This window comes from Podarcis gaigeae (assembly GCF_964106915.1).
Source record: "Podarcis gaigeae genome assembly, chromosome: 9".
In the NCBI taxonomy this organism is placed as follows: Eukaryota; Metazoa; Chordata; class Lepidosauria; order Squamata; family Lacertidae; genus Podarcis; species Podarcis gaigeae.
In genome coordinates, this window is record NC_139685.1 from 26,219,752 (window position 1) to 26,233,089 (window position 13,338).

At 41.6% G+C, this 13,338-nt stretch overlaps 1 protein-coding gene across 2 annotated transcripts in view; it reads right to left on the reverse strand.

The window, feature by feature from the left end:
- KIT (KIT proto-oncogene, receptor tyrosine kinase) overlaps positions 1-13,338 on the reverse strand; it is an 84,325-nt gene that overhangs the window by 41,092 nt on the left and 29,895 nt on the right. The window contains exons 2-5 of one of the 2 annotated variants that reach the window (XM_083755587.1): positions 12,730-12,978; positions 6,978-7,256; positions 6,338-6,474; positions 2,409-2,568 (exon numbers count right to left, since the gene is read on the reverse strand). In XM_083755587.1, the coding sequence (XP_083611713.1) occupies positions 2,409-2,568; positions 6,338-6,474; positions 6,978-7,256; positions 12,730-12,978 (825 nt within the window). The remainder of the gene's footprint in view (positions 1-2,408; positions 2,569-6,337; positions 6,475-6,977; positions 7,257-12,729; positions 12,979-13,338) is intronic. The other variant, XM_083755586.1, reaches the window with a different exon arrangement.

Below are 13,338 nucleotides of genomic sequence, written 5' to 3' on the forward strand. Positions count from 1 at the left end.
TCCTGCTAATTACAGTACATGAATATGCTCCTAATCAGTTTAGCACTTATGGTAATTTTAATATTTAAAAAGTACTACATGTCACTGCAATCCCACACTCTGGGCTGCTTTTCAGGAAAGTATGTTAATAAACAGGGCAATGTAAGCACCTTTGGTGGCTGGTTGGCAGAACTCATCTAGAGTTCATGAGAAACAATGGATCAGGCTTTTTAGCGGGTGCTGGAAATCAAACCTTTCATGCTAAAATGTACTTTTTGGGCACACTCCAGCACACTTTGCGGAGCAGCTTCTCTCTCATATGGTCAATTACCAGATGGAAACTTGTTTCCTGCGTTTTCCATTTGTAGAGTAGAAAAATCTGCTAATGTATAGAAATTGGATCGTCTCCGCTGCAGTGCCCATTTCACCAGGTTAGCCTTTCAAAAATTGCTACCAAGTCCAGCCACTGCATACTCTTTGTGAAAACCCTTTCAGACAAAAAGTCACACTGAGTTCAATGGGACGTACTCTCAGGTAAGCGTGTACAGAATTTCAGCCTAACTATATAACATGCAAAGGCCGGTACATAACTATTTTATTGTGTGTTGCCTTTGGTGGAGAGGAGATTTATAAATGCAATCAATCAATCAATCAATCAATCAATCCCCCATTCTGTAATGTTACTCAGTGAACTTTACATAAAGATGCAACATGGTTACAATTGTATACTCTGACATAGTAGCGTAGTTCATGTATAAGGTGAAAAAACCTTGGTTATAGCTCGCATCCTGGAGCAAGACAAACCATGAACCCAGGTTTAGACATAATGTTAAGCCAAACCATGGGTTTGTCCTGGGTACCGCATCAGCAACTAGACCATGGGAGAAGTGCTGTATCCATGATGTTTGGTTCAAGAACCCCTATGTTCTCCCAGTCACACCAAGTCATGTTTTGTCTTAAGTGTTATGCATGAATCAGGTCGGCATACTACAGGAGAGCCTATCGCAGTGTGCAATTCAAAAAATGGTTTACATGAAGCTACTTGGTAGCAGCAAATGAAGCTTTGTGAGAGCATTACTGGATCACAGCCATATACCTTTGCAATACCAAACCCATTTACAACACAGAGATGGTGTAAGGCCATAGATGTTTTCCATGTCAACTGAGGACTGACTGACACACTGGCCGAGGTTGACTAACCAAAAGATAAACTAAAGGTCAGAGAAAAGTTGGATGAAAAGATAATGGATGAAATCCACAATTTCCAGAAACAATCCCTCTGACTTAAAGGAGATGTGGAAAAATTAGAATACCTGGTTTGTGGATTGCAAGCTGCTGTAGCATGTAACGCCAAAAGTAGCTATGCTATCTTACTGGTAGGTGGGTCACTGTTGCCTACTGGGAGAGAGAGAAGTTACGTGGTGGGAAAGCTGGTGTGGTGCACATGCACTGGCAGAAGCACCAAATTGGTACCCTGTCCACTCCCAGTGAGCAGCAGGGACCCATCTGCTGGCAAGCAAGTACAGTATAGCAGCTCTGACCCAACCGTTGAGTCACTTCCGTGTAATGCTTCTTCTTAACCTGCATAGACAGGCATGGGGCCCAAAACTCCCGAAGCTAGAATACCTGACTTAAAAATAGCATAGAGGCTATGGCATAGGAGAAATCAGACTGTACGATGACTGAGGGTGCTGCATTCCTACAATGCACATCCATAATATGCTTGTGGATGTCCCAGTTCTTAATTAGGGCACCGCTAAGGGTCTGTGAGGCTAGTTTCCCCTCTGAAAGCAGCAGTACTCTTGGTGAAGGACAGAAACACTTCCTACACTCACAAGTTGTGTCTTAGGCCCAGTTCACACTTTGCATCTTGCAGAACAGGTGAACCCCCGTAAGACATTCTTATGAGGTCAGGGAACCAGGTTGCAATGGCAAGATAAACAAGAACAGCTCACACAGGTCCGCAGTTCCACAATGAAGGGGTGTGCATGCATGTATGCATGTGAGTCATCCAGGGTCAACTGAATGGGCCTTTCCTATGGATTAGCATCCTTCTGTCAGGAAGGTGCTGATCCTGTGAGAAGGGTCTATACGATCAACCATGCCATCACATTATTTGTATTGTGCCAGCTGAGCGTACACACAAAGGACATCCTAGTGGCTTCTTAAAGGGGTGGTAACCACATAACCACATAGGGAAACCCAAGGGTGCTCTCTTTTGTTGACCAGGAGCAGGACTTTCTGTATCCACATGCTAGTGCACCTGTTTTCACACTGTAATGTACACACATTGCAAAACTTGCTATTTGATTTTTGGCATAACATAATATAGTATTATATATATCTATATATTTCCAACCATCTCAGTCTGTATGTTATATTCTCCCCATGGCACAGACATCTTATATATTTGCAGTATTACTATTTACCTAGTACTTTCAAGGTTATAGTGGAATTGATTGTTCCAAAAGTGTTTCTTCCTTGGCACACAAATGCTCCAGAATCATTAACTCCCACTGAACTGATGTTCAGCTTTAATTTCTTTTCATATCCATAAGCGCCCGTATTCCTGCTTCTCCCTGTAACAGTCTGTCGGCAAGGGGGAGAGGGAAAAAATTAACATCCAAGATACAGTGTATACAGCATCTTTCCTAGATAAATTAAAAATAGATGTAATTATAACTTTGCCATATTAATATTCATAACTTAAAACCAGAATAATAAGCCATCATGACAAACCTGTCACTGGAACCTCTCCATACAAAACAACTACGTTCTCAGAGCTCTCTTTTAAAAAAGCTGGACTCACTTCCCCCCCCCCACCCTTTTTTTTCCCTTTTCTTTCTTCAGATCCACTCCTACATTCTTGGTAGTCTGCCTTCTAATTAGGAGACTCTGTAGACTCTTCCCAGTCTTACCTCAGCAGCATGAAAGGCATTACAAAAGCTTGTCTTTTTGCAATGTTGCTTCAATACACTAGGGGAACATGGGTCATGCGGTAGGGGCGGAGCCTACAACACCGCTCTTTCTCAGCACTGAGATGACATAGCCCCAGTTCCCAGAAACACTGCTTTGGTAAGTTGCCGTATCAATGTCTCCTCCCATGTGGTCCAGAGACATTATAGTGGCTCTTTCATCACCACTGAGGTAGCACTGGAGGGATTTCAGTCTTGGCCTGGCAAAATTCCACATCAGGGAAACCTGGATCTCCAACAATTGAAATTTTTGGTCATGTAATTCTGGTCCACCGGCCACTGGTTGGCAGTAACCAGGGTCAGAATTGGGCACCAATGAACTGCTTGATTAACCATCACTGTAGCAGCAGAGAATGCATGTTCTGGCCAAGGGAGGGAGCATCCATTTTTGAGACCAGTTCCTGGTTTCCTAACCACATTTAGCAGGGAATCCGTGTTACCACTCCACAGCTAAATGCCAATACTCTTCCATCTCTCATTCCAAATTTAGCTGGCTGACTCCTCTAACACTATTTCTTAAAAATAGGGCTGAAAGAATCAACCCTTCCCCGATATTTCAGTAGCTTTTACTTCATGCAAATGTGGGGTGGGGAAATAGAATGAACAAACAAAACTAAAGAATATGAATCCGAGTACATACGAAAACAAGCTTTTGTATGAAAAATTTATAATGCTCTTGGAACTGTCCCAGATCTCCCATCTTCAGGTCCCATATTTGACCGCATGCTGCTGAGGCTCAATTCACCCTTGGAGTGGGTGAGTTGCGATTTGCCAACAGATAAGCACTTAGGAGTCAGCAGCTCTGCTGAGAATGGGCTCCAGGGACAGATTACCCAGGACGTATCTCCCCCCCCCCCCCGAGGCTGTGCGATTTATCTAGCATTACAGTGCTGCCTTAGTCCTTTTCTGGGTACACATGAATCACTGATTATATATTCTAATCACTGCCATTAACAGTTGACAATTAACCGTGGGATTGTACTCAGCAAGGTTAGACGTGACCTTCTAAGAAGTTTTCCATGCATGCTTAAATTACAAGATATGCCACTACCAGTGATTCAGAGCAGAGTGGGTGTTACCCAAAATAAAATAAAAATCAATTCCACATAGGTAAGGGGCCTAGCAGCACTGGGACCAAATCCCTTGGATGACTTTTCCTGGTCTGCTTGTTTTACTGTCTCTGGCCTAGTTGTTGCTCATCGACTTCTTACTCATGATGACCAAGCTCAAATTGGAATTGGGCTCAGTTAACAAAGCAACATCCCCTTAAAAATCAGAAAACAGGTCAGTAATTTTTATGCCCCAAAGAGCTTTTTTCAACCTTCATTAGACACACTCAACAATTGTTATTAGGAGCATTATGGGGTTCCAATTCCTGCTATTAGCCTCAATCCCACCATATATTTTTAGCTGGCCGCTGCTTGAGCTATAGGTAGCTCTATTGTCCCCTGGCATTTGGGTCTTTGTTACACAGGCCAACTCTTCTACTATGAAGGGGGAATTGTTGCTGTTGTTTTTTACAACATTACAGTCATACCTCAGGTTGAAGTTGCTTCAGGTTGAGCGCTTTCGGGTTGCGCTCCGTGGCGACCCGGAAGTAACAGAATGCATTACTTCCGGGTTTCGCTGCTCGCGCATGCGCAGACGGCCAAAATGACATCATGCGCATGCGTGGAAGCAGCAAAACGCGACCCGCGCAGACGCAGGTTGCGTTTGCTTCAGGATGCGAACGGGGCTCCGGAACGGATCCCATTCGTATCCAGAGGTACCACTGTATGTATTTTCATGTTTTTATATTATAAACCACCCCTGTGGTCTTTAGGTGAAGGGCAGTTTGGAAATTTAAAAAATAGAATAGAAATAAACACCGCCACAGCCAGGTAACAGTAGCAGCAGAACAAAAGGAACAGCCATAGGCAAGTGGGTCCCAGAGGGAGTGAATAAATGTGTGTGTGTGTGTGTGTGTGTGTGTGTGGAGAGAGAGAGAGAGAGAGAGAGAGAGAGAGAGAGAGAAGGATTGGGGAGCTCTGGAAGCTGAGATTCAGATTATGAATCACGGAGATCAGTGATTCCTTGCCAAAGAACTGTGAACTTCAGAGGCATTGTGACTTGACATCCAGGCCTTTCATGCGGTAGCAGTGCTGCTTTAGATATTCAGGCTTCTCTCATGTGTCTGGCTTTCTCAAATTAAAGCCTGACCTACTTTTCTGCGTTGTTGCTCTTTGGTAAAGTCATGACCACATTCAACAGCAGCCTGCAGTCTTTGCTTGACTTCAAAAAGTTCTTGGCTGGGAACCTCTATGCATTTGAACTTTGCTGGGTTCCACTCCTGGGAACTGGTTCTTGCTCATGAATAACAGGGTCCTGATAGGGGATAACTACTGGGTCAGCTTCTTACCTATGCCAGCAAGGTAAGCACAGAAGCACTACCAGCCTCAGGAACCTGCAGCAACCTGTGAATATGAGTTTGGAGTTTTCTCAACCACTGCCTCGATTCCTAAAGCCACTGCGCTTCCTCTCCCTGAACTCTCATTCCTCCTTGCCTTACGGACTGGCTACATGATTCAGACCTGCCCTTGAAACCTGCTTCCCAGGCAGCCGCTGAATAGTTTTCCCTTTATAAAATGGTTCCTGGGATGCTAACTAGCATACAAACGCATTTAAGAAGTTCCCAATGCAATAATTTCAAAAAGCAAAGGAGCTTCAGAGTCTAGCCTGGTTTACCTTAACAGAAGTATGTTTGTGTTAGGTTCCTTTCATGTATTAACATGTAACATGTATTTACCCCTTGAAAATGGAAGTCCCTGTGAGGTCTGGCAGGGTGTGTGGGGTTTTTTAGCAGTTCTGCACTTGTGACTTCAAATGCACTCAAAGACATGGGCTTATATCAAAACTGGGTCTTTTGTCTAGATAATAATAAAACAAACAGAATGAATGACAGCAGGGTTGAAAATATGGAAACGCAAGGATGGCTAGAAGGCAGAAAACAAAGCAAGAAGTATTAAAGCAGGGAGGAAGAAAGATAAAGCAAGAATGAAATCTGAAGTTGCAAGAGGGCCTATGGTACCTACTGGGAGAGAATGACTTCCTACTTTAAATAAATCCTAAGAAGCAGATGAGAATTTTTGTGAGTAGAGTCCCAGGTAGGTTGTTGTCATGCCATGTGTGGCAGAAAGGGTAAAAATCCACTGAAAGGCTAGGAATCCACTAAGGTATCTTATTTGAGACTTGTCAAGGCTACTGCTCTGGGTAACGACACTTCTCAGGAATACTGTTTTGTCATAACTAATGAAGAACGCACCCCCAATGTGATCCTGTGGTGTGTTTTTAAGATTGTTCTTTCAAGTACATTAGTTAAGACTGATGGGGTATAATGAACTCACCGCGCTGCCTTGAAAAATCCAATTAGCTTGCAGAGTGCTATCTACATCCTTGATTGTGCATGTAACTTCAAATTCTTCACCTTCTTTGAGAAGTTGGTTGGTTTTGGATAAGGAGATGGCTGGAAGGGATTTGTGAACTGGAAAACAATTTAGATGTGCATTGTTTTTATTACATGCAGTGCCTCCAAGAGAGAGGAGGGAAAAAAATCAAAAGTTATTAACCTCCTAATAAAATATTAGACCTCCTAGAGGTATTTTAAATTTCTGTAATGTATTTGAATTGTTCTTTCATGCCAAGTACATCTCTTAGTTAAAGTATGAAAACATTTATAGGCACTATATAGCATGCACAGATAAGCACACATAATATTTAATCCTGCAAAGACTGAAGCATAATCAGGAAACTCATTCCATGACTATTTTATAAGGTTACAACCCAAAAGCCTTTCCATCCACTGATGGAAGGTGAGTGTACCACCTGAAAGAAATAATTATCTAATTATTTTACCCTTGTTAACATGCAATCTTATATAAAGGTATACCAACTATAATGGCTGCCTGAGCTGCAGGAAGAAGTTTGTACACAATAATAGCAGTCATCAATATGGTTTTACTAGATATTCCAGTAAAGAGGAATTACCTGCCCTCACAACTAGTGTGATAAATTCTGACACCTTCTCCTCTCCATTTTGGTACGCCACACACTGGTAACAACCAGAAAATGATCTCTGTACATTTTTTATGGTAATTCCTTTCTGAAGATCAGGAACTATCTCCATATTCCCAGGCAGAGGTTTCCCATGACACCTTTTCAAAGTGAAACTTGAAATGTCTGGATCTGTCACTGGACACTGAATGAGAGCATCACTATCTTCCATCGCGTATGTGACAGGCTCATGAAAGAACAGGACCGCTGGATCTGAAATGAAAACAAAAACATTTTTCCTGAAGACTATATATTAAATAATGATAACAACAACTACTACCATTCTTCTTCTTCTTCTTTTATAATTTATACGCCCCCATCTGACTGGGTTAACCCACCCACTCTGAGCAGCTCCCAACAAAATATTGAAAACACAGTAAAACACAAATCTTCACACAAGTATGTCCCACCCTCCAACAATTTATGCTGTTAATGATTTTATTGTTTGGTTTTATTTATTTTTTAATTGTTGTAAACTGCAGTGATATATCCTGATACACTGGCGTATATAAATATTTCTGCAAATAAATATACCTCTTAATATTGAGTTTTCCAAGTGGTGTACAATGAGGTCAAAAAATAAACAGAATAGATAAAATTGGTTAAAATTAACCATAACATCGGAAAAGCTTGTTTAAAATGCCTGCTGGAACTTTAAAAAGTATTCAGATGGTACCTGAAGTGCAGTAGGGAGGGAGCTTGTCTGATCTCAGGAGAAAGGAAGTGTCTACTGTACTCAGTGTCTAATGTTGGATACCTCTGATCAAATTTGGAGCCAACCTTTTTGAGTAAGGCATCTTTTCTGCTTGTTGTGCACCTTGATTTAGGCTAAGAGGATTCAGTTTCAAGCAAACAATAGCCTGCCAGGTGCCAATGGGAATTTTACACACAGCACATAAAAGCAATAGCCACCAAGTGTTGTTTGTTCCCATCATCTGATACACAGGAGGTATATGTATTTCACCCAAACATTGAGAATTGATGAATATACTGAGTGAATAGTCTTGTGCTAGGGTTGGATTCTATTGTCTTGTGGTCCTCTGTAATTCTACTTGTTTGTGAAAATGCGGACTTAGCCCTTTTACAAGCAGAGCTACAGACTCAGGCAGTCACAGAGTCTGAATTTTTTGGAACTATTGAAATGTCCTTTTTCTGAAATTTTGGCAATTAAAGAATTCTGTACTAAAGAATCCTTATCCATTTTTAATCATCATTATGATGCTTTCTTGCATAATTGAAAAACAAGAAAAAACTCCTCTGGGACTTATTTTTGCTGGGACTGTCCCCAAAACTTTATAAATTCATCTCCAAGTATACTTCAGATATTCATGACTTGAAAATAACAGAATGAAAATTATGAGGATATTAACTAATGGGTTGTCAGCTGAGTGGGTTCAAAGCCTCCATGAACATTTCTCCTGATTAGACTTTCCCAACCTTGGGTCCCCAGATGTTGCTGAACAACAACGCCCATCATCCCTGACCACTGGCCCCAGTAAAAGGGGGGTCTTTTACTACCTACTTCATCCTTTCCTCTTTACTCTTGTAAACATCTCATAGGTCTCTGATCTCTCTGCCTGTCTTAGATCTTGATGTCATTGGCTAATCAGTTCTCTGTTACAGTGGGCCTCTTACTGTCACATGAGGTACCCACACATCAGAAGCTGACTGTAATTGGCTCAATTTGTCCTAATGTCTTCAAAGGGCTACTAACTTTAAGACCAGACAGATTTGGGGGAAATGAGAAAAATCTCCCAAAAGTATCCAGAAACAACTTCCGCAAAATTAAAGTCTTATAACGCTGTGATTATGACGAGAGATTTTGAATTAAGTCTATAGATAGATTGGGTTTTTAGCCAGAAACAGACTTAGTTGTTGCTCACTATTGGCAAACTGTGAGGCCAAAGGAAATACTAAAATTGTCTCCTTCTGGAAACTGGTGAGGTATTTTTAAGTTTCCAGGAGAACAGAGCAAATTCAATGAATGGAATTACTTTAGCTATGCTTTCCAGCTCATCCTACTGTGTGTTAGCAAGCCCTAATGGGGGAAATAAGATCACAGAATGTCAGAATTCCTTTCATAGTACAATTTCCTTTTGTTTATTTAGATTTCAGTATGAAATGGGAGCCCACACAGTAAAATTCATACTTCAGTACATTACCATGAATAGCTTTTTCCATCTCATTCACAAACAGAAATTCCTACGGAAAGTGTTAGGAAATCCCTCCATAACAGAATAGAACCTTAATAAAAAATATTTTAACTGGTAGCAAAGGCTTATTCCATCTACTGCAATCCTCAAAACACCTTAACAGACATACTCCTCCCCTCCCACCACAATCCACAGGCTTGAGTCCACTCTGATTGGCACACAGCGCTTGCATGAGAAGGATTGATTATTCCCATCAAAGGCTTTATGATGCATCTATATGTATGTGCAGAACTGCCCCCGCCAGAAAACAGGGAAGCCACCTAATGCAGGAAGCGTTCTGTGTTCATTTGGGAGTACTTTTGAGGTAAAACGCTGAGAAAAGTTTGATTCTATGTTACTAATGTGGGGTGGCTATTGATTTCCTATCTGTGGATGGAACCTGCATCACACTGGTAGCATCTGCATGATGAAAACACATGGGACATATCAGTGAGAGAGAGATGTAGCACCAACAGAAGAATTTCCCATATGATCTGTCCCAGGGATGCAGCAGCCAGCCACTCTACACTTACCACCTTGCTGAAGCTAAGCAGGTCTTAGTCTGGTCAGAGCTTGGATGAGAGACTTAATGGGAACCAAAGGCCAATTTGGGTTCCACAATGGAATAAATAGGGGATATAAATGTAATAAAATAGGACAGACACTCCATACTCCCTGACTACCACCAAATAACAAACTGAACATTTTGCAAAGAAAATAAACTCTCAGTGACAGATGGGCAGCATGGATACATTTTCTTTCTGTGCAACTTCCCAGAGCAGAAGAAAACAACAAATTGAAGGCCAAAAGTAATTCAAAGACATCAACCCATAGATGAAGAGGAATTTCTCTGTTCAACTGAGCACACACAACCAAGCACCTCAGAAACGTCTTGCAGACAGTGGTGGGAATAGTACCAATAGTACCAGTACTAGAAATGCACTACTAAAAATGATTCTTGGTTCACATGTATTTCTGTTCATCACTTCCTGTCTTACCTATATGAATGTAGTATCACAGTTCTAATACCACTAATCAGATGTTTCGAACCATCTCACATCACAGAAGCAAAGTTTTCCCATGAAGTAAGTTCAAACATTCAACTGCCCTTCGGGATTATTGGAAAATCAATTAATGAAAAAGTTAGTGATCTGTACACATGTGTGAACCAGTCCTTAAGTTTTACCAGAAGCAGATTATAAAAATTAGGGAAAACATGCACTTCGCTTTTGGCAGTGCTTCCATAAATCCCTTTAGTAAGACAAAGGACCACAGAAGAGCTGCCCAGAACACATTAGAAATTCATACTCCAGATCCTCAGCTCCCCTTATTTCACGATATTCTAAAGATGTTTGGGGTTTACGTGGGCATCTTTCCAATCAACAACAGGAACAATCTTGTCTCAAAGGGATCTTTCTGGAGCCTTCTGGCCCAGAACAAATCCCTAAACCAATGTTTCAAAATAGTATTACTGGACCTCAAGTTTTACTGGAAGTTCAGTCCTGCTTCCAGTTTCAGCTCTGTGGCAACAGCCTTGGGCTACTCAGTACTAAGGGGAAAGCATGCTGCTCAGATGTGCCTCTGATGACTATCATATATACTGAGTTTTAGCTTTCAAAACAAGTTTCAGCATTGATCCTTGGTTTAAACCCTATAAATACCGAGGTCAAAACTATTGGGCAGGGTTCAGCAGTTTCCACCTGGACCTCAGTGTTTGTTCAGATGTACATCTTCAACACTTGATGGCTACAACCTTACTAGATCATACGCATGTGTGAATCAACCATCACAGGTATTTCGCTGCCGAGATGAACTCCAGTACCTTTTGGCATTACCTCCATTGCAATGTTTGTCAATGGAGTCAGCTCCTTTTGACATCTAGTCAACAAAGTGTACAGAAATCCCTAAAGTGGCTCACTTAAGGAAATCGGCAGAGCAGATACTTCTTCATAGAAACTATGGGGTTTCTCATCAAATGACAATGAGAAAAAACTGTGCCTGATTACCCTGAAAGAGAGGAGACACAGCAGTAGCCACATGATCAGGAATGAATAATGAAGAGAGATGCAAAGGACTCTGGCCCCCAACTGCAGGATCCAATAATTTACTTGTGGTAGGTGATACTACAAGTAAGTTCTCTGACCCTACAGCTCAGGGATGGCTAAGATGTGGCCCTCCAGATGATGCTAGACAATGACACTCACCATCCCTTACTATTAGCCATGCTGACTATGGCTGCTGGAAGTTGCAGTTCAGAAACATCTTGAGGAAAACAGCTTGGTCACTAGGTGGATCTTCACTGTCCAGTCCTGATACAGGTCGCTACATGGTTAGTTGAACTACATCTACTCTTCTTTTCCACAACTATGTACCTATGAACATACGTACCTACCTAAACCGTACAATCCTCTTTTGAGGCCCAGATCTCAGCATTAGCGCTGAATGAAGAGAGTTGGATAACTACTAGGGAGAAGGCTTTTTTGGTGGTGGCACCCTCGTTGTGGAACAGCTTTCCCAAGGCCAGTCACTATCTTTCTGTCAGCAGGTGAAGACTTTTTGATTCACCTCATGTTGTCTCTACCTCTCTGTTTTTAAATCTGTGTTTTAACTTAGCAGGTAGGCTGAGTTTTTGCTTTGCTGTGAAACTTTTGATTTTCTTGACTTATTTTGCATTTTCATTTTTTCATTACTTATTTACTCGGTCATCAAGAGAACTTTATGTTATAGGGCAGCATACAAATGTCGTAAGCAAACAAGCATAAACAAAACTGTGGAGAAGGATGGAAGTAAAACTGATCCAGCTGCTCCCAACCGGTATCTGAGCTCACGTTTTCCCTGCTGGCATAGATCCAGCCACCCAACTGGTTGCCAGGAAGCACAACAATTCAAATTGTCTATCTATTGAGCATGTCTGTTTGCAGGCCTCAAGAGCAAAAAGTGTGCATTTTTTAATGTAAAAATGTTGGAGGATTATTTTTGTGTGTGTGTGGAGGGGAGGAATGCTCATGTTTCATAGGAGTATACATGCACCACAATCCCAAGCACATTTGCTCAGAAATCCCACCATGTTCAATGGGACATGCTCCCTAAAAAGCATGTTTAGGATTGCAGCCTAAAAGGTTCATTTCAATATGCCCTTTGGCATGGCCCTAAGTTCCCAGAAAGACAAGCAAAGGTTTTATGCCACATCCATCTCCGCAATGCTTCTTGGGAGCAGTTGTTTGAGGGTAATGTGGTCTTAGATCAAGACTGCCCCATCCTAGAATAATGGATAGCAAGTAGCCTACACCTAAATTTCAGTGATAGTTTAACACACCTAAGCATTTGTTCAGACAACCTTGTGGTGCAGCAGTTATCTGAAGGGTTCATCCGATACAGTGGTTTCTCAGGGTGTGAAAACATCCCATCAAAAGCACCAATGTGATCAATATAAATGGAAGCACAAACCAAGTTTTCAGGTAAGGAGGAGGGAAAAAAAACACAATAATATTTACCTTTAACAAAAACATAAATTGAGTTGTTCGATCTCTCTGTGTTTGTACATGTATATGTTCCTGTGTGGCTTGCTTCTGCTTTACTTATGTATAACTCCTTCATTTTTGAAATGAGGGGCTTTCCTGATGGGTCCGAACTCCGAAAATCCCAGGTCACAGGTCCACCATCACTACACAACAGCTTTAACTCTTGTCCACTATTCACAGCCCAAGTGGAAACTGCTGGAATAATAGAAGGTCTGGTACCACCTGCCAAAAATAAAATTTAGCGTTTAGTGTTTCGTAGATTTCCTTTCATTGGTCTTTAAAAAAAATAATAATCCTGTTGCACAAGCCTGTGTCAGTTTGCTTTGTAGTTTAACTTCTTTTCAAAACACGATTCAAGTATTCCCTCATGGCTGATGACTGAAATTTCTTGGCTGCTAAAACAGGCTGTTTTTGGTGCTCCCACAGCGGGGGGGGGGGGGGGGTGTCAATGAAGACAGTCCCTGATATATCAGGTGTGGAAAGGAAGTATCTTATTTTGGGGTGGGATTAAATCATTTCGGACAAGGCAAAAATTTCAGCATCAGTCTTCATTAGCAAACAGATGCCCCGAAGCTACATCAC